This window comes from Siphateles boraxobius, unplaced genomic scaffold (genome assembly GCF_051911475.1).
Source record: "Siphateles boraxobius isolate OS27281-9 unplaced genomic scaffold, OSU_SipBor_1 8, whole genome shotgun sequence".
Lineage (NCBI taxonomy): Eukaryota > Metazoa > Chordata > Actinopteri > Cypriniformes > Leuciscidae > Siphateles > Siphateles boraxobius.
In genome coordinates this window covers 19091414-19114275 of record NW_027509208.1, presented here as the reverse complement: position 1 = coordinate 19114275, position 22862 = coordinate 19091414, and the positions used below count along the sequence as shown (strand labels likewise).

Genomic DNA, 22862 nt, shown 5'->3' with positions numbered 1-22862 from the left:
CACTTGTAGCCAATCAGCAGTAGGGGGCGTGTCCACTCATGAGGGGGGAGGAGAGAGAGTGAGCAAGAGGGAGATTTGAAGAAAGACTGTAGAAAGAGAGATGGCTGTGAGACAAAATAGAAAAGGTCAGAGGAATATCACTGGACAGAGAAGGGTTATGATCAGGCAAGAGCTTTAGGACCTGCGTTAATATTAGAAAATCTTTCCAGTGCTGGAGAGACCTAAGCGGGAAGAGCTATTTTGTGTTTATCATGCATACATAGCATTTTTTGTGTATATGAAAGAACAGTTACGCTTATAGTTAGATGACTGGGTGTAATTTACGAGCAAGTTTTAGTCTCGCTAATGATTACATTTCATTATAAAAACATAATTGCAATGTCCAATAATAACCTGACAAGAGTTAGATAGCAAGCAATAGCAACACTGATGGTAAAGTGCGTTACTCTTAAAACACAGCATGAACCCTTTAAGTTGGATGGATCTGTATGTGTTGTGTGGGTAGATTATGCTCTACTGTCCTCCCCGCTGATAGATGCTGTTTTGTCTTAGGCAACAAAGGACTCAATGTCTGTGTGGTACTGACGGCTAGTTGAGCATGTCCTCAGTGTAACCCTGCTCATATGAGTAAGGCTCAGACAGAGACACATTCATTATGATATGTTCCAAATTAGCCTTATATACCCCATCAGGTTTATTTACAGTTTATTTATAAAACTAATTTTCAATTTGCAAGCAATATTTACCTGTCTTGTGTAAAAAACACATTGTATCCTTCACAAAAGAGGGGGGGGGGGGGGGTTCTCTTCTTTTCTTTTTTTTCTTTTTTTTGACTCAATCCTGTTAAGAGTAAAAATTATTAGACAGTTAAATGTTTTTTACCTGAAATTGAAAATCCTTTCAAGAAAGATTCAGGGCTCTTTTCACCTTCCAGGTTCATCAGGTTGAAGTTTGTTTTAATATAACTATTGCAACAACAACAACAAAAACAAAAAACACTTAGTTATGAGTCCTATTAAGCGCATAAGCTAAACAATTTTTGATTTTTTTTCTTACCTGAAATTGAAAATCATCCTCGTTCCTGGTCTTATGAGGTTTAAAATGACGCTGGCTATTTTATCACATGAGAATCAAAGTGGATTTGCATAATTCCTCACATCATTTGTACTTACTGTATCTTACATTTGTACCTGAATTTGAAAAAAGATGCAAGCCTAAAATAATGTTAATTATGAGTTCTACCGGTATTAACAACCTAGATATAGGTACTTTTTCTTACCTGAAAATGAAAATCAGCACAAGAAAGATTCAGGCCTCTTTCCTCCATTCAAATGTTGCAGTTTGTTGTTTCAATGAATAAGTAAAAAAAAAAAAAAAAAAAAGTTAATTTTGAGTTCTATTAACAACCTAGAAATATGTACTTTTTCTTACCTGAAAATGAAAATCATCTAATTGCCATTAAATATTAGTAGAAATCTAAATTACTCTGAATTACTTGAAAGAAACCCCTAACCAGTTTATTCACGGCTGAAACAGCTGAACCTGGGATATAGTTATATTTCTGTCTAAATGTGTTCCTCAAAAGAGCCAGTAGATGGCGATGTTAACCATTTTTGGTGTCAAAAAGAGACGATCATACATCACTTACAAATCATTATGTTTAAAGCTTAAAGCAGCATCATATGTGGTGTTATACAGTTAGGGCAATTCTGTTATGCAAAACAAAAACTACAAGACACTGGCTCTGACCATCATGCATGAATGGAGATAAATGCAGATTTAAACATCCACTGAATATCTAAGCAGCATGTTCTGTTTCTAATGTAAATCTCTGTTTCTCATACAAACAGATTATGGCTTCAGAAGATGACATATAGTGCAGAAGTTTCATGGGATACATACTTTTATGGTACTTTTTATACCATACATATACCATTTTGGAGCTAGGTCCACATTCACTTTCATTTAATGGAACCGATGTATTAATGGAACATGCTTCAACGAAGAACAAAAGTCATAAGGTTTTGGAATGGCATGACATTGAATAAACAATGGTTTATAATCAGCGGGAAACCCCAGATTACACAAATCGTTTAATGGTAGTGTTTAGCAACACTCGATGGCAGTGTTTATCTGGGCTAACAGCTATTGTGTAATAACTGTAATACTGCTTTCTACCACACTCATCCATCACTTAATATTTAAATAGAGCTCAGAGTTTCAGTTTGTCGTTTACTTCATTATACATACATGTATTGAATCCCCTGAATGCATCACACCACAGTAGTGACTTCCAAAAATAGGTCACACACCACATCTCTGGTCCTCTGTGATTGTACCCTTCACAAAATTTGTTTCTAAACTAGCAGGGGGATTCTGTGTTATTTGGTACATCCGTCTAGACTCTGCACACTTCAGAGATTGTTCATCTTTTCCGTCGTGGCTTTGCGTCAGACAGCTGCTGAAAAGTGGGTGAGTCTGGGCTTTTTTTTTTTTTTTTTTTACCAGGGAAAAAAATAGACATGAATGTAGCGCTGCAAAGACTCCCAGGCTGAAAATAGATCACTAGCTTCACTGCATGATTCGGAACAACTTACCTTAATTCAAATCGTTGTCCTGATCCCACAATGATATCGAACAACTGTTTGGATGTTGTCATGGTGCTGAATGCTGCCACTAGATATTTAAAGTCACTATGAAATCAAAATGGACCATTTTTATTTTTTAATAAATATTGCAATATTTATTAAAAATGATTTATCCGTGCACATCCTTGTTATTCTTTTTTTAATTAATGTGTCCTTCCCATAAACTTATTCAAAATCACTCTCTTCTCTGGTGATATGTTCACTAGTGTGAGGGCGGGAAAACCTGTCACTCATATCTGATCGACCAATAGCAAACCAAAACCATCCAATTAATTCCTGATGGACAAAATCAAGTCCCGCCCTACATTTTTTCTTGTAGCTGTTTTAATCAGATATAGGTAACTAGAACAGACTATCACAACTTCCGGTTCATGTCGACTTTCAGCAGTTGTGGCCTAATGGTTAGAGAGTCAGACCGTAACCCAAAAGTAGCAGGTTCGATTCCCAAGAGGAAAATGTAGGTAGGGCGGTGAATGAACAGTGCACTCTTCCACCCTCAATACCTTGAGCAATGCACCTATCCCCCAATCGCTACCCAAGCGCCGCAGCGAATGGCTGACCACTTCTCCTCCGGGTGTGTGTACCCAGAGTTTGCAGTGTGTGTTCACTACTCACTGCTCCTAATGTGTGTGTGTAACTGATGTATAGGCCAGTAAGAGCTGTGTGTGTAAACCTCACTTCCTGCAGTGTTTAGCATCCTTGTTAGCGTGCCCACCTCCCATTCCAGAGACCCCGGTTCTAATCCCACTCAGAGCGGGTCAAGTAGGACTGATTATATTTGGTGCCGTGACCCGGATGGGAGTGAGGTTTAGGGGGTTGAGTGTAACAGACGTAGGCAATTAAGAGCAGTGCGTGTAAACCTCACTCCTCAAGAGGCGCACTAGCGGCTGATTTATAAGCCGGAGTCCCCGGTTTGAGTCCCACTCAGAGCAGGTCGAGTAGGAACCGTTACATGTGCACAAGTATGGGTACTTGGCCTTCATGTCACAAAGTAGTATGACAAAAGCAAAGCTGCTCTTGTACTGAATATATGATTCTGCATGGATGTCATTCGGTTGAGTGATCAGAAAACAAAATGGTTTAGCTTTCAAAAACCCAGTGCTGTAATACCAGAGGGGACCCGCAGGGGAAGAGCCTCTAAAGTTAGTTGAACAAACTGCATAATGTACGGCTGGAGTCGGGAACATTCGGGGCGCTGCACAAATGGATCCGCGCTGGGACCTGGGTAGGGGTTCCTAAACATTTTTGTCAGCCGTGAGATTTTAAAGATATTAACAACAATGCATGATCATTGACACATGACATTAAAAGAAAACAAATAAAATATCAAATGTTTTTTTAGAATGTGTTTTATTTGAATTTCAAAATTTGAATTGCGATATGATATTTAAGTTTCATATGAAAATGTCCCATATTGCTACTGCTGGGACATCCAGACACACAAAGAACTCAAAGACTCTACTGCTAATGGAAATAGTTCATTTTAAAATAACACCAGGTAACTTTTCAACCTTCATAATATATTTCCAAGTCTCTTGTGATGGTACATCGACTTTCAATGGGTTGAATGACACGTCTGCCATAGCCTGACGGGGTCTGTAGCGTTTTTAATCGTACTTTTAAACTTCGGGTTTCGGGTAGTAACCGGCGAACAAAGAGAACTACAAAACTCGACTGCTTTACGGCATATACGTCACTTCCACCACCACCCCCACTCGCATTGAGCGTGACAGTCACTCATTTCGGTCTTTTGTCACGCTCTCCCGCCACACATTGTATTTCTCACGCTGAAAAACTATTTGTAATATATTTAATATGCCGCAGCACCCAAAACTCTGGCCGCGCCGCTCTCACTGTGGAACAGGCATGAATTCAAGCGTGTCTCCTCTGGTGTTGTTCGTCTGGTGTTGTTAGCCAATCAGAAAATAGCACTATTGTATCTGGGTAACATTTAATGCAACAACCAATGACACCCCGTAGTCTGGGGTGTTTTTTTGTCTGCCTGACTATGTTACGGAAGCTATCTTATCGTCCGTTTATCTTCATGAATCAGGTAATGATTATTTGTCTTGCCTCAAGCTATAATGCAAATCGATTTGTAAAATTTGCAGATTTATTTATGGTAGCTTGATATTATAATATTGACGATATATGGTTATTATCTACCACTCAAACATTGCATTGAAGTATCATATAGATTCAGTAAAACGGTAAACAATAGATTAGGCTACTATAATGACACTGGCTTGTAAATGTGATCATCGCAATCATTTGTCATTAGAAAAAAAATAAAACCCATGAAATTATATTCATATGACATGCTGAAATATATGCCACTGTACCTGGGATGAAGACATTTCACACGCGTCGCAAGCAGAACACCTGCATGTGACCTCCTCCTACAGTGTTCAGGGCTATCATGGTTGTCAACAAATGCACGATGACAGAGTTTACGACAGTAGTAGAGGACAATACTGTTTCCCAAATGTAGGGGGACCTCGAGAGCAAAGTTACCTGGTGTTACTTTAAGGGTGCTCACATTTGGGTTTACTGTTTACAAGTACCAACTAACACTACAAGTTACAATAAAAATATGTTTTAAATTCTTCACTTTCAACCATTCAAACCGCTTTTAACATGTCAAATCCTCAAGTTTTTATTTTGCTGGAATATTGCTGAATGCTGTAAAGTCCACAAAAATGTTGGAAATTATGTGAATGTAAATAAAGTGAACCTAGCGCACATTACATTGTGCACATAAAACTCACTGTATATGCAGAAATAGTTGTCTTTGGGGAAACCCTGACCCAGTTTGTTATCGTAGCAGCCTAGCGGGTATGCTAACGGTTCTCTGTAGTGTGTTAGATGTAGCATACTGTATTGTTTAACAGGTGATATTCTTCTGGGGATATATTAAAAGTTTATTTTTATTATCCGTTATCTTAGCAAATCATCAAAGGTACTATGAGATTTATTAGGCTAACATGCTAGCAGCAGGTTAAGGTTATGCTTGTCACATAATAAATTGACTGTGCGATAAAAGCATTGGCATATTCATTTTGGACTGACCTATATTTGGAGCCTGCAACAACCACAAAATAGAAAGCTATTTTTATAAGGGGCGTCACAGATAATTTTGATACAAGTATGATACATTTTTATGGCTCATTTCTGCAAAGAATGACTGTGTTGTTGAACTCTAAAAGAAATTCAATAATATCAGGGTTATAATATGATTGTCTTGTGAGGAACACATGATCCAAGATGACTAAGCATTATTCAATGATACAGAGGCTACCATCTGTACAAAGTAAATTGCTGGTTATGCAAAATTGTCTACAGATTCTTAAAGTAATGTTTATATGAACCCTAAACTTTGCCATCCAAATCGCGTATTTATGTACATTTACATGTATTACAAACAAAACTGGAATGTGCAGCCACCATAATTGAAGTTTTTCGACATATACAGAGAAAGCTGACATATATTTCAGATTATCTTCTTTTTTTTTTCTTTTTTTTTTTACAAATTATTTGTAAGTAGGCTATTTAGTCTCCTCCACTGACCAGTTCATAAAAAGTAAACAAACATACGGACATACGCAAGTCATAAAATGTGTACCATAACATCGTTTTTGCAAGATACTTTTGACTAATTGAGAAAATAGTCAGATTAAAGTATTTACATGCATTCTATTGAATGTTTTATTTCAAGTCTACAATCTGACCAAATTTCATTTAGATCATGCATGTTTACATTGAATGTTAACGTAGCTATTGCTAGTTCAGGTAACATCATTAAATGTTAACCAATTGAACTTCATTATAAAATGTTAAGTGCCGTTTCACCTAAAATGGGATTTACTTGGTTCCACATGAAACGTAAGGACATATAATGCAATGTGGGCAAATGATGACATTTTGTAAGCAACTGAAAATGAATCTGCTAAATTACAAACAGGAGAAACCACAAAAACTGGTTTTAAAAGAAAAGACGACTTCACTTGTCCAAAAATGCAGCTGGATTCCAAATGTAGCACGACTGGCCCGCACAGATACGCTGTGACGGGGATTTCCAACACCCATCCTCTTTCCTGTTGCTTTACCCAAAAACCCGGATCTCTTCTTTCAGCACACTAGAACCACAGAATTTTCCCAGTCGTTTTGGCTGCAAACTGCAATGTTGTTAGAATCTTAACAAGTAAAATTTGAACATTTCATCATTAGGCCTACTAGACTTTTCTGCATTGCTTGACTGTTTCAAATTTCTACATTGACAAAGATGCACAGCGATTTTTCCATTCAACTTTTAGGACAACATGCAGCATCTAGGCAATGTTTTCAAACTCTCCATCAATTCTATCTATCTATCTTTCTATCTATCTACAGTTTCGCATTAAAGAGTATCAAAACCAACAAACAAGCATGTGAGTGATAGGCTACTTGTTATATCGTGCTGTGAGAAGACGTACTGCAGATAAAACACTGTTACTCCCTCAACTGTGGAAAGTCCCCAACAGCCTGCTCCACGAGCGCAGAACGAAAACCTCTGCAAAGGCAAGAGGTCATATCTACCCTCACATTAAAGGGTGTAAACCACAAACCCTGAGGGAATAGGCATGCCAAAAAATGGAATAATTTGTCCCTTTGATAGTGAACACATATTGGGGAGATTTTTGGTATTTTTTCAGTTTGGCTAACCATAGTTAAATCTTGTGGTTTAGACATCATGTGCAAACCTGCATGCCAGCACACAACAGATAGTTTAACATATATAGCCATCATGAAGGCACTTTTGGTTATATAACGACCTGATTCATAATTGTAAGTCTTATTGCACAGGTATTCATATCGTTGCATGTGTAAATGGGTCATAATCTTCACCATACACTTCTAAATGGATTTTGATACAAAAATAAATAAATGAGGGTGTAATCCGTTTTTATCTTGGGTGTATGCTTGTTCTTCATGAGGAATTAATGCATAAACTCTGTATTTACTAAGTTGTGGTTAGGAATACAGGCTGGTGCGGTCACTCCAGACATAAATGAGCTCACTCATATGACTGTCAGTTGGGGAAATGTAGGGACATTTTGTCCAGTACTAAGCATAGTTCAAGCATTTCCTCTTTCTGTATAAGCCTTTGCTTTCAACAGGCCAGCACAGCATGCAAACATTATGAGAACAGGAAGAATTTGTATTGTGTTTGTTTGAACATCCTGACCAGCCCAAGACAGCTACATTTACTCAACCACTGGTGTGAGTTAGGGGGGTTTCAGGGCTAAGTGTTTCTATGGCCAATGGCAAACAGGGGACAGGTTCAAGTCATTATTTTTATAAATCTGTTAAGTTTTGCTACTTGTGCAGTAATTAAACACTATTGAATTAATTGCAGGTAATTGGATCAAGTCTTCTGTTTGAGACACGTCCTGATTTTGCAGCGTTAGTTTTGCAGCATATTTTGTTGATCCTGGAACAACATTCCTGTCAAAAAATGTAGTCCTAAACCTAACCCTACCCATAAGTTATCGTTAACCATAAAACCGAGTTAATATCAGAGGGAAATGATAGATTGTAAGCTTTCACAACCTAACAAAGAGAAGCATCTAACCCTGGTTATAAGCCTAAACTTGACATAAACTCTAAACTTGTCCCGCAAATCTGATTTGTTGATTGGAATGTTGTTTCAGGATCAACAAAGATGATGATCCAGGGACATGTTGTACTTCGTGAAATCAGGTGTTGCCTGTTTTAGGTAGACTAGTTTATAACAGGCACACCAGTAGTCTGATTATTTTAGAGTGAGGAATTACTGAGACTTGGCAAACTTACATTATTGACTTACAGATTAGCCTATTCGCTAAGAAAGGAGGTTGTAGTACAGCCATTTTCATTTATACCCCAACCCAAAACCCCAAATTCTCAATTCAATTAAACTGGCCTGTAATAAAATGTTCATCACTTCTCTGTTTTCAGACTTTCTTAATTTTGTTAAGAACACTTCCTAAAATGTCTCCATTTCAATGTTTCCGACCAACAATAATACACATGATGACCATGAGCTGCGAGGAGCTCCGATCATGTACGCATGTGCAATCTTCAGATCTGAGTTGAACTTTAGTTGTGTTGAAACAGTTGAACTTTTGTGTCTAGATTAGATTTCGATTAGAATATCACATAGTCTGTTGGTCACATGTGACCAACAGACTATGTGATATTCTAATCGAAACTTTGAGCGCCAAGTGAGAATTACCAAAATTTTTTGTTTAACTTTAAACACCATTTTTGTAAAAGGGCAGTTGTGAATAATTCCTATGTTTGAAATAATTATTTTATAAATATTAAATAGGCCCAATTATTTATGTTGAAACTCCCTATAAAATCTACTTAAAAAAAACATATTGGTGGTCATTTGTTCATATGTCAATTAATGCGGTTATTAATGCAGTTATTAGAGAGAGAGAGACAGAGAGAGAGAGAGAGAGAGAGAGAGACAGAAATTAAGTGTGTGAATTACATCAGTCATGTGCACCTTGCTAGTGAGAAAGTTGCTAAACTGTTTTAGGCTACTGATAAAGTAGTCAGAGCAGCGCTGCTGACAACACGTTTCTGTGTGAGTGTGTGTCTGTAGCTACTGTATGTGTGTGTGCACGCTTGAGTGGGAGAGACAACGAGGAAGAGATATCCCAGACAGAAACATGTCGCCCCGGATCCGGCTCACATCTTGTACACGGTGATTCCACACGGCCCGGCTGTGGGACGGATCTGGGCCAACACTATGTTGCTGACTGGGATGTGCTTTTCCATAGTAAATAATAATTGCAAAATGCATTATGAAACTTTTGTGGCAAAAAAGTCCTTTTTATCCTATTGTTTACTATATGTATTTGCTCGGTCAGTGTCGTAGTGGGTTTTGGTTCTTTTGCTGTTGTAGGCTGTAAAGACCTTTGAAATAACTGAAATCATTTGGCGAAGTGATATGGAACTGTAATACGGTCAAAACCTGCCTGGAACTACTTTAGCTGTGCGTTTCCCTGAAAATAATTGCCCACCTTAGAACCTTCATCAACCATTAGTATTTACCAGCCCCGTCGTATAAATATAAATATATATATATATATATATATATATATAGATATAAAGTCAATTCGAAACCAACTTGTTTAAATGCACTCTAACTTAACTGCATGTAAAGAAAGAAAAGAGAGAGAGAGAGAGAGAGAGAGAGAGAGAGAGAGAGAGAGAGAGAGAGAGAAGTGATTTAATTCAGAGAATTGACTGTTCTTTTTTTCATGGGATAGTTATTGAAAAGAATTAGCTATCATTAAAAAAAAGAAAGAAAGGAACTCCCCTTACATATATGCAACTGCTGACGCCAAAGAGCCCCTAGAGAGGCATGGTTCCTTTTACATAGTGTCACATGTAGAACATAAAGAGATGAGAGTCTTGTTTGATGTCCTGGGGGAAAATATACATACCCACATCAAAAGATTTGTGGTAAATGCTCTTGCTACATTGTGCACTGCATCAACTAAAAGCCCCGTTCCCATAACTCAAATAACCATTTTCACACAGAGCATGTTGTAAGCTTTGGCTTTTTTTATTTGAAGGCGTGCGTGTTTTGAAGTTGGCCCACTACAAAAAAAAAAAAAAAAAAAAAACTTGCTGTCAATGTGAAGGTGTTAGCAGATGTTGACACCATAAGAAAAGCGTTTGCCCGCTGAGGTTTGGTTTATGTTATATATACACCTCGGTTATAAAAAGCAAATACATGCACGAGGGAATTCCCCGAGTGTCTGATCAATTACAGATGTGTAAATCCCCACTCCATGTTCTCCGCACAATATCCTCGCACAGCGCTGGGAAGCAGCTGGCAGCTTTGCACTTTCACCAATGACAGTTAAACTCTTGATCAAATCAAAAGTCCTGTTTCTGCAATGTTATTGTTTTGGTGAAGCGCCTCAGCAGCCTTGCATGCTTTTCTGGGATACACATTATCACACACTTGTGACAGGGAAAGTTCAGGGGATTTTAGAGAAGAGGAACTGTAACTATTTAAGGGAAGCTGATGAAAATTTTAAAGAGTGAATGTAATTCGAGATTCAGTGTGTTCCTCACTACACATTCACAGACTTACTAAATACACCTAGCTGATAAGGACTTGTACGCCATATTTTTAACATATGTTTTATTCTGTTTTTTGCAGGATGAGCGGTAGATATTGCAGTGTTATATTGAGAAGTGTGGAGTGGTTCTTGACCTCACATTTATTTTTTGCTCAATCCATGTACAAAATAATGACTTCATGTTTACTGTGTGAGGGGAATTTTGAGATATCCATGATTCACTCGCAGTGGCTTCATACAAATCCTGTACATGTCAAAACGCATGTCCACTCAGTAATGTTTTTTTTTTCTGGACTCCACCAAAGCATGACATCATTTGTCCTATTTCATAGGTGAAATTCAATATCACGTAATAGAGCAAAGACAGTAACTGTATTGCGGAGGCCTGCATGGCAGAAACAAAGAGAATCAAAGAGGAGGTTCAGATTTCAAGCCTATATTGTAAAAAAAAAAAAACTTTGGTTTGGTCAGACAAACACTATTTTATAGGTTGATTAAACTACTGAATGTAAAGTTCTAAATCTAAAGTAAATTTTTGGGCAATTTAGTACTATAGCAACTTACAATCACGAGCAGGCAGTGAATGATGATGTAGTTCAATGATGGCTTAATGATGTAATCATTTAATTGAACACATTTGCAGATATCAATTTAAAATGTGTGTTAACTGTTCTAATGCAATCGTAATGTTTTTTTACATATCTGTTTCTTTAGATTTTTTATTCTATTTTGCTGTAAAATTAATGGTTATGATTTATGATTTCTTCGATCCCAGCACATACTGTACAGCAGTGGCCAAAATTGATGTCCGGCTTGGGAAAACTGACATCTTTACCCTTTATTCAGATATTATTGAAAATTTTGGCTGGGCTGTCATACAATGAAATTCTGAACACATACAAAAATGATGAAACCAATGAAAGTGAGTTCATTGGTTCTGTCTTTTCAAGACAGAATGAAATATTGATAACTGATTATATAGTCAATGAATGCTTTTTCCTGTGAGCTTTTTTTTCTATGCATTTTTTGTATAGTAAAAGAAAACCGTATTTTGCCTTTTTTTTTAACTAGTTTAGTGTTTTGCTGCTCCCTCATTTTTAAAGTATTTAAAAAATATGAAATATTTTCCTCATATTTTGATGGTTGAATCAGACGTGTAGTGTCATTAAAAACAAACATTCCATCCAGACATCTTTTGGCCATGTGCTGTGTACACCACTTCATTTGGTGTATAGAAGTAATTCTATATAACATTTTCAGTTTGATACAATTAAGTTATGCAATCTAAGAAAGTACATATTAGCCTATGTATTATCAATGTTGTTATTAGCCTAAAATACAAACTGATTCAATGTGGATCTACAAGAAAAACAAACATTAATTTTAAGTTCACAAAACATATTATTTTGTGTTTGAAGAAAGCAGGCAGACCACCTTTATTTTTAAAGGGATCATTCACCCAAAATGTATATTCTGACATCATTTTTCTCAAGTTGTTCCAAACCTGCATGGGTTTCTGGTCCCTATTGACTTCCATAGTCATTTTTTTTTTCATGGAAGTCAATGGGGACGTTTGTTTACACACACACACACACACACACACACACACACACACACACACACACACACACACACACACACGATTCATCCTTCATCCACCATTAGGAAGTTTTATGTAGCAAATGTACTAATCTATTTTGCATAGGTTGCAGTCAATATTGTTGCAAATAAAAAATGCTGCAACAGAAGTGACTTCATTCACTCTTTTCATTCCAGAGTGTTAAAATGGGAAGTGGTCACAGGGACTTTTCTTTTAGAAGATGTCAAGTTTGATTGTTAAAAATGTCACTGACCTTCAATGAATACATTTTCACACACAACGTATATATATTCATAGTTATTTTCCATTTATAGTTGCTTTATTTTGGCCAGGGACCGTTATGAGTGTTTTTACCAGCCTCCAGATTCACACATCACACAACTCTATCTGCGGTGGTACCTGTGAGAGAGCAGAAAACAGCTCTGACACACTCCCACAGTTTAACGCTCTGAAGATGAATTGGATCACGAAGGGATTTCAGTGTGGTGGGTGTTATAGAAATGGCCGTTTCTCACTACTTTTTGCACTTCAGGTACTTTTGTTATTTTAAATGATTTGTTTTCTTTACTCATTTTACCTCTCTGTGAGGTTTAACAATACCAAACTACAACTGGACTAAAATCAATAAATAAATATATGCAAAGACAGACAGTAAAATGTATTGTGCACATCTTTTTGCCTCATCTCCTTACCTTAAAGCATGTGATTTCTCTGCATGAACTAGGCTATATATGCTTCTAAGAATCAAATACCAAAGCCTAAAGGAAGTGAGTTGAGATAAGTTTGAACCATTTTCTCCGAAACAGAACATTCTAAGAGATTAGATAGAGAACATGCACAACCGTGTGGTCAGTAACATCTGAAACGACAAGTTAGAACAGCCAAACATGTAACTCAGAGATTTGGGGTCAAGAACATTTCACCCTATAAAATTCATACATTTTATACTTTGAAAGGGTGGGCTGAGAAACCTAGACATGCACTTTAAACATGCATTTAAGATATAAAAGTTTGTTTTCATTAACTTTGAGGTATATGTTATTTGATGACATTATCAAGAATACATTTTTTTCCTTTTAAAATGTTTGGCTTCTTCTGAGAAAGTGTATGTGGAAAAACAACCACAAATTATATATAGCAACCAATGTCTAAATTAAGTTAGTTAGAGTTAGGGTTTTAGAGGGGAAAAGTTTTATAGAGGGGTATTTTATGTTTTTGTAAAGCCTTTAGAGTGCTGGAAAAACGCATGTTGTGGTTATTATTAATAAGGTGAAATTGCAAAACACAGCTGGTCAGGTGAACAATTTAGCAAACTTTTAAATATATATACTAAGGATTAGTTCACCCCCAAAAAATGAAACCTCTGTCATCATTTACTCTCCTTAAAGTTGTTCTAAACATGTATGAATTTCTTCTGCTGAACACAAAAGAAGATATTTTGAAGAATATCAAATTAAGACCGTCAACTGTTTGGTTTGACATTCTTCAAAATATCTTCTTTTTTGACATTTTGGGTCAACTATCCCTTTAAGTAACTACATTTAAAAAAAAAAAAAAATTTAACCCTCAATTGTATGTTAATTGCAGTTATATGAAAATGTATTAGCCTATAGGTTAAATTTATAATAAATGCAGTTAAAAAAAAATTTAAATTTCTTTTCTGTCATTAATTAGGCTACTCCCCCTCATGTCGTACTAATCTGAACCAATACGACTTTCATTCACCTTCGGAACTGATCGCTTTCTGTCCTTCCATTGACAGCTATACCCCACTCACACTTTGGCGCTTCAAAAAGTTCAAAAAGAGATTGTAGCCTAAAACTAAATCATATAGTCCAACATTTCTGAAGAGACACGATCGCTTTATATGTTCGGTTGAGCTTGTTTGTTCGCTGATCAATGCTTATGTGAATAAAAACCTAAATTCAACCTTTTCTTCATAAAGGGATCGAGTCTCTCCAGAAAAGTTGGACTAAACGCTTAGGCTAATTCATATGGATTACTTTTACGATCTTTTTATAAACTTTTTGAAGCGTCAAAGTGTCCGTTGCGTAACGTTAGCTGTCAATTGAGAGATTGGAAGCTCACTGATTTCATCAAAAATATCTTAATTTGTGTTCCGAAAATGATTGAAAGTCGTACGGGTTTGTAACGACATGAGGGTGAGTAGCCTAGCTAATTAATAACATAATTTTAATTTTTGGGTGAACTATTCCTTTAAGAATGCTTGTTGATTTTTGAAAGGGAAGACCTACTATAAAACAATACAGGAGTCTAAAAGACTGGTATGACTGGAGTCGAATGTCAGTATACATTAATTGACGTTTTAAAAAAAAACTGTTTTATTAATTTTCTTTTTTCTTTTTTTTAAATTTGTATTTGGGTCAGTGTAAAGTGTAATATAAAGCAGAGAAAGCTAATACATTGTACAACATTTATTTGTGTTACTGTAAAATTATCAATAATAATAATAATAAAATGACTGTGCGCCTTTGCGTTCGATGCTGACCCGGAAAAACAATCTCTGCACACTGCTTCCGGGTCATTCGTTCTGCATGTTGCTATTCTGTGTAGCCTGCAACACTTTTGCAATTTACCTGAAATAAACTTCTTATAAACATGTCTCGGGGTTCTAGCGCGGGGTTTGACCGTCACATCACTATCTTTTCTCCGGAAGGAAGACTTTACCAAGTAGGTGAGTACGAAAGACTTTATTTGACTTAAAAAAACACCTAGTAAGTGCACAGTCATGTCGCTACAGTTCAGCTCATTCACTCACTCTTACAGCAGCGGCTTACTATGAAAGGCTATTATCATTATTATTATGTCTTATAAAACTTATTTTAACTGAATGTGTTTTTTTTTCTTTCTTTTTTAAATAAAATCCTATTATTTAGTCTTCTAGCTAGACCGTTACCACGAGCAGCACTTAAAAAGTAAATAAAATTAATAAATTTAAATCTCTAGGTCTTTTTTTGTTAATCATCTTCTATTAATCTTCTATCTATTAATACCTAAATTTGTATTGCATTTGTATTTTTCAACACGTTAAGGGCTTTTGTATAAAAAATAGGCTTATTGTGAAATACCCTCAACCTCAAAATACTGTAACGTTAAGTGAGTTACTACAGTTATTGTTTTAACTGTCAAAGCATGATGGAAAAATGTTATATTTCTTTCAAATTTAAGAAGCTATTTTTATTTGATATTATGCACCAAATTACTCGTTCAATGTGCTAGTAAATCGCATGCATCTCATATACAACTTTCTAAATAAAGTTTACTTATCTTCGTTAACTTAACTTCATTCTTACAGAATATGCATTCAAGGCCATAAACCAGGGGGGTCTGACATCAGTTGCTGTTCGGGGGAAAGACTGTGCTGTAGTCGTCACACAGAAAAAAGTCCCAGTAAGTCTGCTTTCATGTACCGTTTGTCCACCAAAATGGCTTGACGGGGGTGTTATAACCACCCCAGAAATAAACGCATTCAAACATTAATTTGAATTGCTTTTAATTCAGTTTGTTTTGACCAGGAATGCCTTTTCTGTGGTGAAAACGTGCAGGACGTTTGGTGGGAAAGGGGACTTTTAATTAATGTTGCTATTCTCTATTTTCCAGGACAAGCTGCTGGACTCTTCTACTGTTACTCATTTATTCAGAATCACAGAGAGCATTGGCTGCGTGATGTCAGGAATGACAGGTACAGATCTCATCCACATGGTACTTTTCACGATGTCTGCTGGAATTGATGCACTCCTCATCGCCTTGTGTTTGTGTTCAGCTGACAGCAGGTCTCAGGTGCAGCGAGCTCGCTATGAGGCGGCGAACTGGAAGTACAAGTATGGCTATGAGATTCCAGTAGACATGCTTTGTAAAAGGATTGCTGATATCTCTCAGGTTTATACACAAAATGCTGAGATGAGGCCGCTCGGCTGCTGTAAGTTAACACTTTTTCTTCAGTTATTTAAACTCACTTATAAAGTAGTTTAAAGTGCCCTTATTATGTTTTAAAGATTCCTCATGTTGTTTTGCAGGTCTCGTACTATAGGTTTAAATTCATCCAAGGACCAAAAAAACACTTTAATTTTCTCATAATATACATTGCAGCATCAACTATGGCGATAAATCAATGACAAAAAGAACCGAGTGCACAACTGATGCTGGCGCGCGCGGTAAATGACTTTCGCAAGAGGATAACAGATTAGAGATAACAATGTTTAATCAATCAATTACCTGGATTTAATAAATAAGAAGTAAATATAGCAGACAATATAATCAGGACTTCTCAGCTGCGCGCTTGCAATAGTCACAAGCTCACACAATACGTGACAGAGGCTGGCAGCAGAGAAATCAATTCAGTGAATTACACTGGGCAAATCAAAAGTAATAGTCTACTACCCACTGGATGAAGAAGGGTTGGCTCTCAACAGAACATATAATATTCATTTTATTTTATTTTTCATGTTCGCATTTATGAGGAAAAAACGGACATGACAAGCTCCGAAAGCGGCTCTAAAGTGCTTTAAAACTTTCACAGAGACCTCGAACAGAAAGCACAAAGCCTCTCATTAAAGTCAATTTCGTTTTGTATTAATTATATCTTAATTTTAATCAATGTTTCATCAACTAAATGCCTGGATTTAATAAATAAGAAGTAAATATAACAGACAATAGATAATCTCGAAATGGAGGCGCCGGCGAGTGAACTGCAACTTGTCTCATAAATGAACCGAAACTCAGCGTATAGACCTGAGAAATATATCTATTGAAATGTCTACTTTTAAACAGAACAAATCAAAACGAAAAACAAACTGCTCTCTGCTTATGTAATCCTTCTGAAATGTACATTTCTCTCTGGCGCCATCCGTTTAATTAATGCTAATAAAAAAAACACGCTCTGCTTTTGCCTGAAACACTTTTTTTAATCCGTGTTATGAATCAGGTTATATTTAATTCATACAGTGATTTTATTTTTACATTTGATTATTCAATTTCATTAGTAGTTCTTACTACATGTTTAATAAACCTATGCTACTGTACCTGAAAATCTGTTTATTTAATTTGTATATTTTTCTATTATATTTATCCTATTGTTTGTAATTTGCTTCTTTGTTCCTATTTTTAATATAAAAAATTAAATAAAATTGCCTGCCTTGCTTTAATACAGAAGTATGTGTGTTATGATTGTACTCGGCTTAAAGGAGTAGTTCACTTTTTAAAAAAACTTTTGCTGATAATTTACTCACCCCCATGTCATCCAAGATGTCCATGTCTTTCTTTCTTCAGTCGAAAAGAAATTAAGTTTTTTGATGAAAACATTCTAGGAATTTTCTCCATATAATGGACTTCATTGGGGAAACGGTCCAAGGTCCAAATGACCGTTTCAGTGCAGCTTCAGATGGCTTTAAACAACACTAGATGATGCATAAGGGTCTTATCTTGCGAAACGATCGGTCATTTCAAAAATAAATAAAAAAGTTTAAGTTTAATAAGCACAAATGCTCGCATTCAATGAACGAAATGACTCGGATAAAGATTTGTTCATTTTGATGAACGAGTTTGAACAGGAGAGTCACGAACTTGCATCACAGAACAGAGCAAGGCGAGCATTTGTGCTTATAAAACTTAAACTTTTTTATTTATTTTTTAAATGACCGATCGTTTCGCAAGATAAGACCCTTGTGCATCCAGGGCTCTCAAGTTTTGAAGACAGGCAAGAGTGACATCCACTTTGGGGATGTTGGATAAATTTTTGCCATTGGTTGCTGCGTTAAATCCTACAATAGTGCTATTTTCTGATTGGCTATTGTGTAGCTCGACGAAAAAACACGAGAGGAGTTCCACAGTGAGAGCGGTGCGGCCAGAGTTTCGGGCGCTGCGGCATATTAAATATATTACAAATAGTTTTTCAGCGTGAGAAATACAATGTGTGGCGGGAGAGCGTGACAAAAGACCGAAATGAGTGACACTTGAGAGCTCTGTGCATCGTCTGGTGTCGTTTAAAGCCATTTGAAGCTGCACTGAAACTGTCATTTGGACCTTGGACCGTTTGGTACCCAATGAAGTCCATTATATGGAGAAAAATCCTAGAATGTTTTCATCAAAAACCGTAATTTCTTTTCGACTGAAGAAAGAAAGACATGGACATCTTGGATGGCATGGGGGTGAGTAAATTATCAGCAAAAGTTTTTTAAAAAGTGAACAACTCCTTTAAAAGGCATTTCATATATAATATTGGGTTGACTAAACTGGGAAGAAAAATTAAATAAATTCCAAGGTTCACATTTAATTCAGAGGGATTTTTTTTCTTCTACATCTATTAAACTGTCTACCGCAGTCACATAAGAAAAGTAACATAAAACGGTAAACTATGACAAAAATGCACATATCGAATCGAAATTTGATTCCAAATCGAGAATCGTGACCTCAAGAATCGTTTCGAATCGAATTGTGAGGTACCAAAAGATTCCCACCCCTAACAAATACTGTAATATTCCATAAAAAACAAGAATGGTCCTTTTTGATTTCATGGTTACTTCAACACATGGTCCTTTTTGATTTCATGGTTACTTCAACACATGCACATGTTGGCTGTTTATGCTCATACAAGTTCCTTTAAGTTTTGTGTATTGTTTCTGTTCCAGGCATGATTGTGATTGGTCTGGATGAAGAGTTGGGGCCGCAGGTGTACAAGTGTGACCCAGCAGGTTATTACTGTGGGTTCAAGGCCACAGCAGCAGGAGTCAAGCAGACAGAGGCTACAAGCTTCCTGGAGAAAAAAGTCAAGAAGAAACTCGATTGGACCTTTGCGCAGACAGTTGAGGTACATCAGAACAGGCTACAATTCAAGAAGACATTTCTATACAGCTTTAGAAGCATTGATTCCAGCTGCAAACATTGCCCACACTAGCTTATCATTTAATTTTAGCAGTATGCTGCAGGTAAAAATGTTATTTTGTGCTTTAAACATCAGGTTTAAAGCACAATTCTTTTACAATTGTGAATTTTTTAGCAAAGTTGAACCTTATTTTTCAATGGGGAAGTAAGCTATTTTCTGTGAATGTGCCAAAACTTCCGATCCATTTGCCGCTAGCGGTGTGACGAGACAAAACACTCACGAGACAAGACGAGACACGAGATTGGGTTCACGAGAACCAGACGAGTCGAGATTTTTGCTAGGAATTTTTCTGTAAAGGATACAGAGGTGGTATGATGTGTTGTGTCAGATCATGGCCGAGACGTCAAGTTTCAGGAATTTCACTCGGCGCAGCCCGTTGTCAGCTGTCAATCACGCTGTCAATCAAAGTTAACCACGTCCTTATTTGTCATACATTTTATATCTAAATACTATCTAAACTAACGAGTTAGAAAAAAATTCACCCCCCTCACAGTTGTCAGGCACTCGAAACCTATCGAAAAATACAATAAAAGTCCATGGGACCAACCTGTAAAAACAAGAATTTATGCTGTGAAAACGGACATTTTAACATGGTGGTCTATGGACATTTGCTCCCTTTTGGGACCTGCCCCTAGCGGATTTTCGATGTATTGCGGTTTTTCACACTTCCGGGTAGGCTTCATTTTTCAGATTGGAATGTTGCCACTTGAATGTTACGCTCCGTCATGGGGATATCACGTGGCGAGAAATCTCGTCACATTTTAGTCTCGCGAAATCTCGTGTCACGAGATCTCGTCACACCCCTATTTCCCGCTATAGGGAAATAACGGGAAGAGTAACAAAATTCAGTAAATGATAAAATAATGTGCGCTAAAAAACTTTGTTTATACTTATTATGATACTAAATTAAAATAATATAACAAGTAAATATTGCACAAGTTTTGCAATATCAAGCACCATAACAGAGAGGTTATTTTTCAGCTAAAATAACTGGAAGTGGATGAGACCGGAAGCCTCGACACAATCAAGTTATGTACATAAGTTGATTTTTTTTTTTTTTGATCTATTAATGTCAGTGCATTAGATGATAAACCAAGTAGTATTGGGAAGCCAATGGGTCTAAAAGTTAACTTTTTCACTTTTTTTGTAATTACATTTTTCATCTGTTTCCACAGTGGTTTTTAGCAGATCTGTGTCTCTTGTCATTATAGCACAATTTCTTTGGAATGGAAATAACAGCTTCCTCTAAACTTGATTTGCTCAATAATGTAGTTAAAGATATTACCGAATGGTTTGGTTATATATGCTTGCTTCCTGATTTATTACACAATTTGTTTGTAAATAGGGGAATAATTGTAATTTTTTGTACTTATAAATTTATGAAAAAAACAATCTGCTCTATAAAAATGTAAATGCAATTAAAATTTATATTTAAATAAAGTGGGCTGTACTTTTATGTATTTTGTATACATCCTAAAGCCAAAGACTTTTTGCAATTATTTAATAAGTATCCTACACTACCAGTCAAAAGTTTGGGATCAGTAAGATTTTTAATGTTTTTAAAATAACTCTCTTCTTCTCACCAAGGCTGTATTTACTTGATTAAAAATACACAAAAAAACAGTAATATTGTCAAATATTATTACAATTACAATTTAAAATAGTGGGTTTCAATGTAAATATGGTAGTAAAGTGTAATTTATTCCTGTGATCAAAGCAGAGTTTTCAGCATCATTATTCCAGTCTTCATTGTCACATGATCCTTCAGAAATCATTCTAATATGATGTTTTGATGCTCAAGAAACATTTATGATTATTATCAATGTTGAAACCTGTTTTTACATTTATATTTCAGGATTCTTTGATGAATAGAAAGTTCAAAAGAACAGCATTAATCTGAAATAGAAATTGTTTCTAACATTAAACACTACCCTTCAAAGGTTTGGGGTCGGTACGAATTTTTATTTTATGTTTTGGGTGAAGAAATCAATACTTTTATTCATCAAGGATGAATGTTTTTGATCAAAAGTTACAGTAAAGACATGTATAATGTTACAAAAGATTACATTTCAAATAAATGCTGTTCTTTTGAACTATTCGTCAAAGAATCCTGAAAAAAAAATAGTACACGACTGTTTTCAACATTGATCATAATAATGAATGTTTTCTGAGCATCAAATCAGCATATTAGAATGATTTCTGAAGGATCATGTGACACTGAAGACTGGAGTAATGATGCTGAAAGTTCAGCTTTTCATCACAGGATTAAATTACATTTTTAAATATATTAAAATGGAAAACAGTTATTTTAAATTGTCATAATATTTCACAATATTACTGTTTTTGGTATTTTTAATCTGTAAATGAGCAGAAGAGACTTCTTTTAAAAACATAAAAAATCTTACTGAACCAAATCTTTTAAATGGTAGTGTATATAAATCAAACATTTCCATCCACAGACGGCGGTCACATGTTTATCAACTGTGCTGGCAATCGATTTCAAGCCTTCTGAGTTGGAGGTAGGCGTAGTCACAGCAGAGGATCCGAAATTCAGGTGGGTGCAAGAGGTACCGTGTTCTTTTACACTGATAGACTCTCTATTCTACAGGAAACCAATTCTAGAAAGGCAGTTGTTCACTTCAGTACTGATATTCGTCAAGTGATGCAACATGCCTCGTATATGTCTGATGCATATTCTGCTACTGAGTATATTTTTCGTGATTGTGGCACCTAAAAGAACTTGCTCTGTTTCAGGATTCTGTCAGAGTCAGAATTGGACACTCATTTGGTCTGTCTGTCTGAGAGGGACTGAGATCTCCAGGCTGCTGCTCACAGTGTTCGAGATGCGTAGGATCCCATTCAGATCTTTTGTTCTTATGTAAATTCCCTGTTCCATTAAATACATTTTGAGAAAAATATTTGTAAGATTCCAGCGCTCTTCCTTTTCTCTTTTTCTTCTGGTGTATCTGAACGAGTGAGTGTTTAGCTAGGGGAATCCCCGACATGCACATCTTTAATTTTCGCTGCATCCAGTGTTTTACCAGGCTGATTTGACAACAGGGAAATCATTTACAGGCGCGCTTCGTGGAATTATTTGTGAACTTTGAGCGTCTTAAGTGTACTATAAGTCGCTTGGGGCTGAATGAAGAAGATCACGCAAGGAAAGTCAAACACATGCTTTAGAGTTTATTCACACTCCTGATCATCTGACTCACTTCAACTTTGCAGTTTGACTGGAAGTTTAAACAAATCTGAGGGTTTTTTTGGTAATTTTCTGTAGAATTCCCACAGTAAATATGGTCCACAAATACATGCTTGGAAAAAAGGAAGATTAGAAAATCTGCAGTGTAGGGGTGTCAAAGTCAGTTCCTTAAGGGCAACAGCCCTGCAGAGTTTAGCTTCAACTCTAATTAAACACACCTGATCCAGCTAATCAAGTTCTTCAGGCTTATTTAAAAACTACAGGTATGTGTGTTGGAGCTGGTTGGAACTAAACTCTGCAGGGCTGTGGCCCTCCAGGAATTGAGTTTGTCACCCCTGCTGTAGGGTATCATGAAGCTTGTACAGCATTCATTAATCCTGGTTAA

The 22862-nt window shown here is 36.3% G+C and overlaps 1 protein-coding gene across 1 annotated transcript; it reads left to right on the top strand.

Moving 5' to 3' along the window:
* Positions 1–14862: 14862 nt before the first annotated feature.
* On the top strand, positions 14863–22193 carry psma6b (proteasome 20S subunit alpha 6b). The gene is made up of 7 exons (XM_077220503.1): positions 14863–15069; positions 15691–15785; positions 15996–16077; positions 16159–16314; positions 19022–19200; positions 21735–21829; positions 22030–22193. Exons 1-7 carry the CDS (start codon positions 14994–14996, stop codon positions 22085–22087), a joined length of 741 nt encoding a protein of 246 aa, XP_077076618.1. The 5' UTR covers positions 14863–14993; the 3' UTR covers positions 22088–22193.
* The last annotated feature ends 669 nt before the right edge of the window (positions 22194–22862 follow it).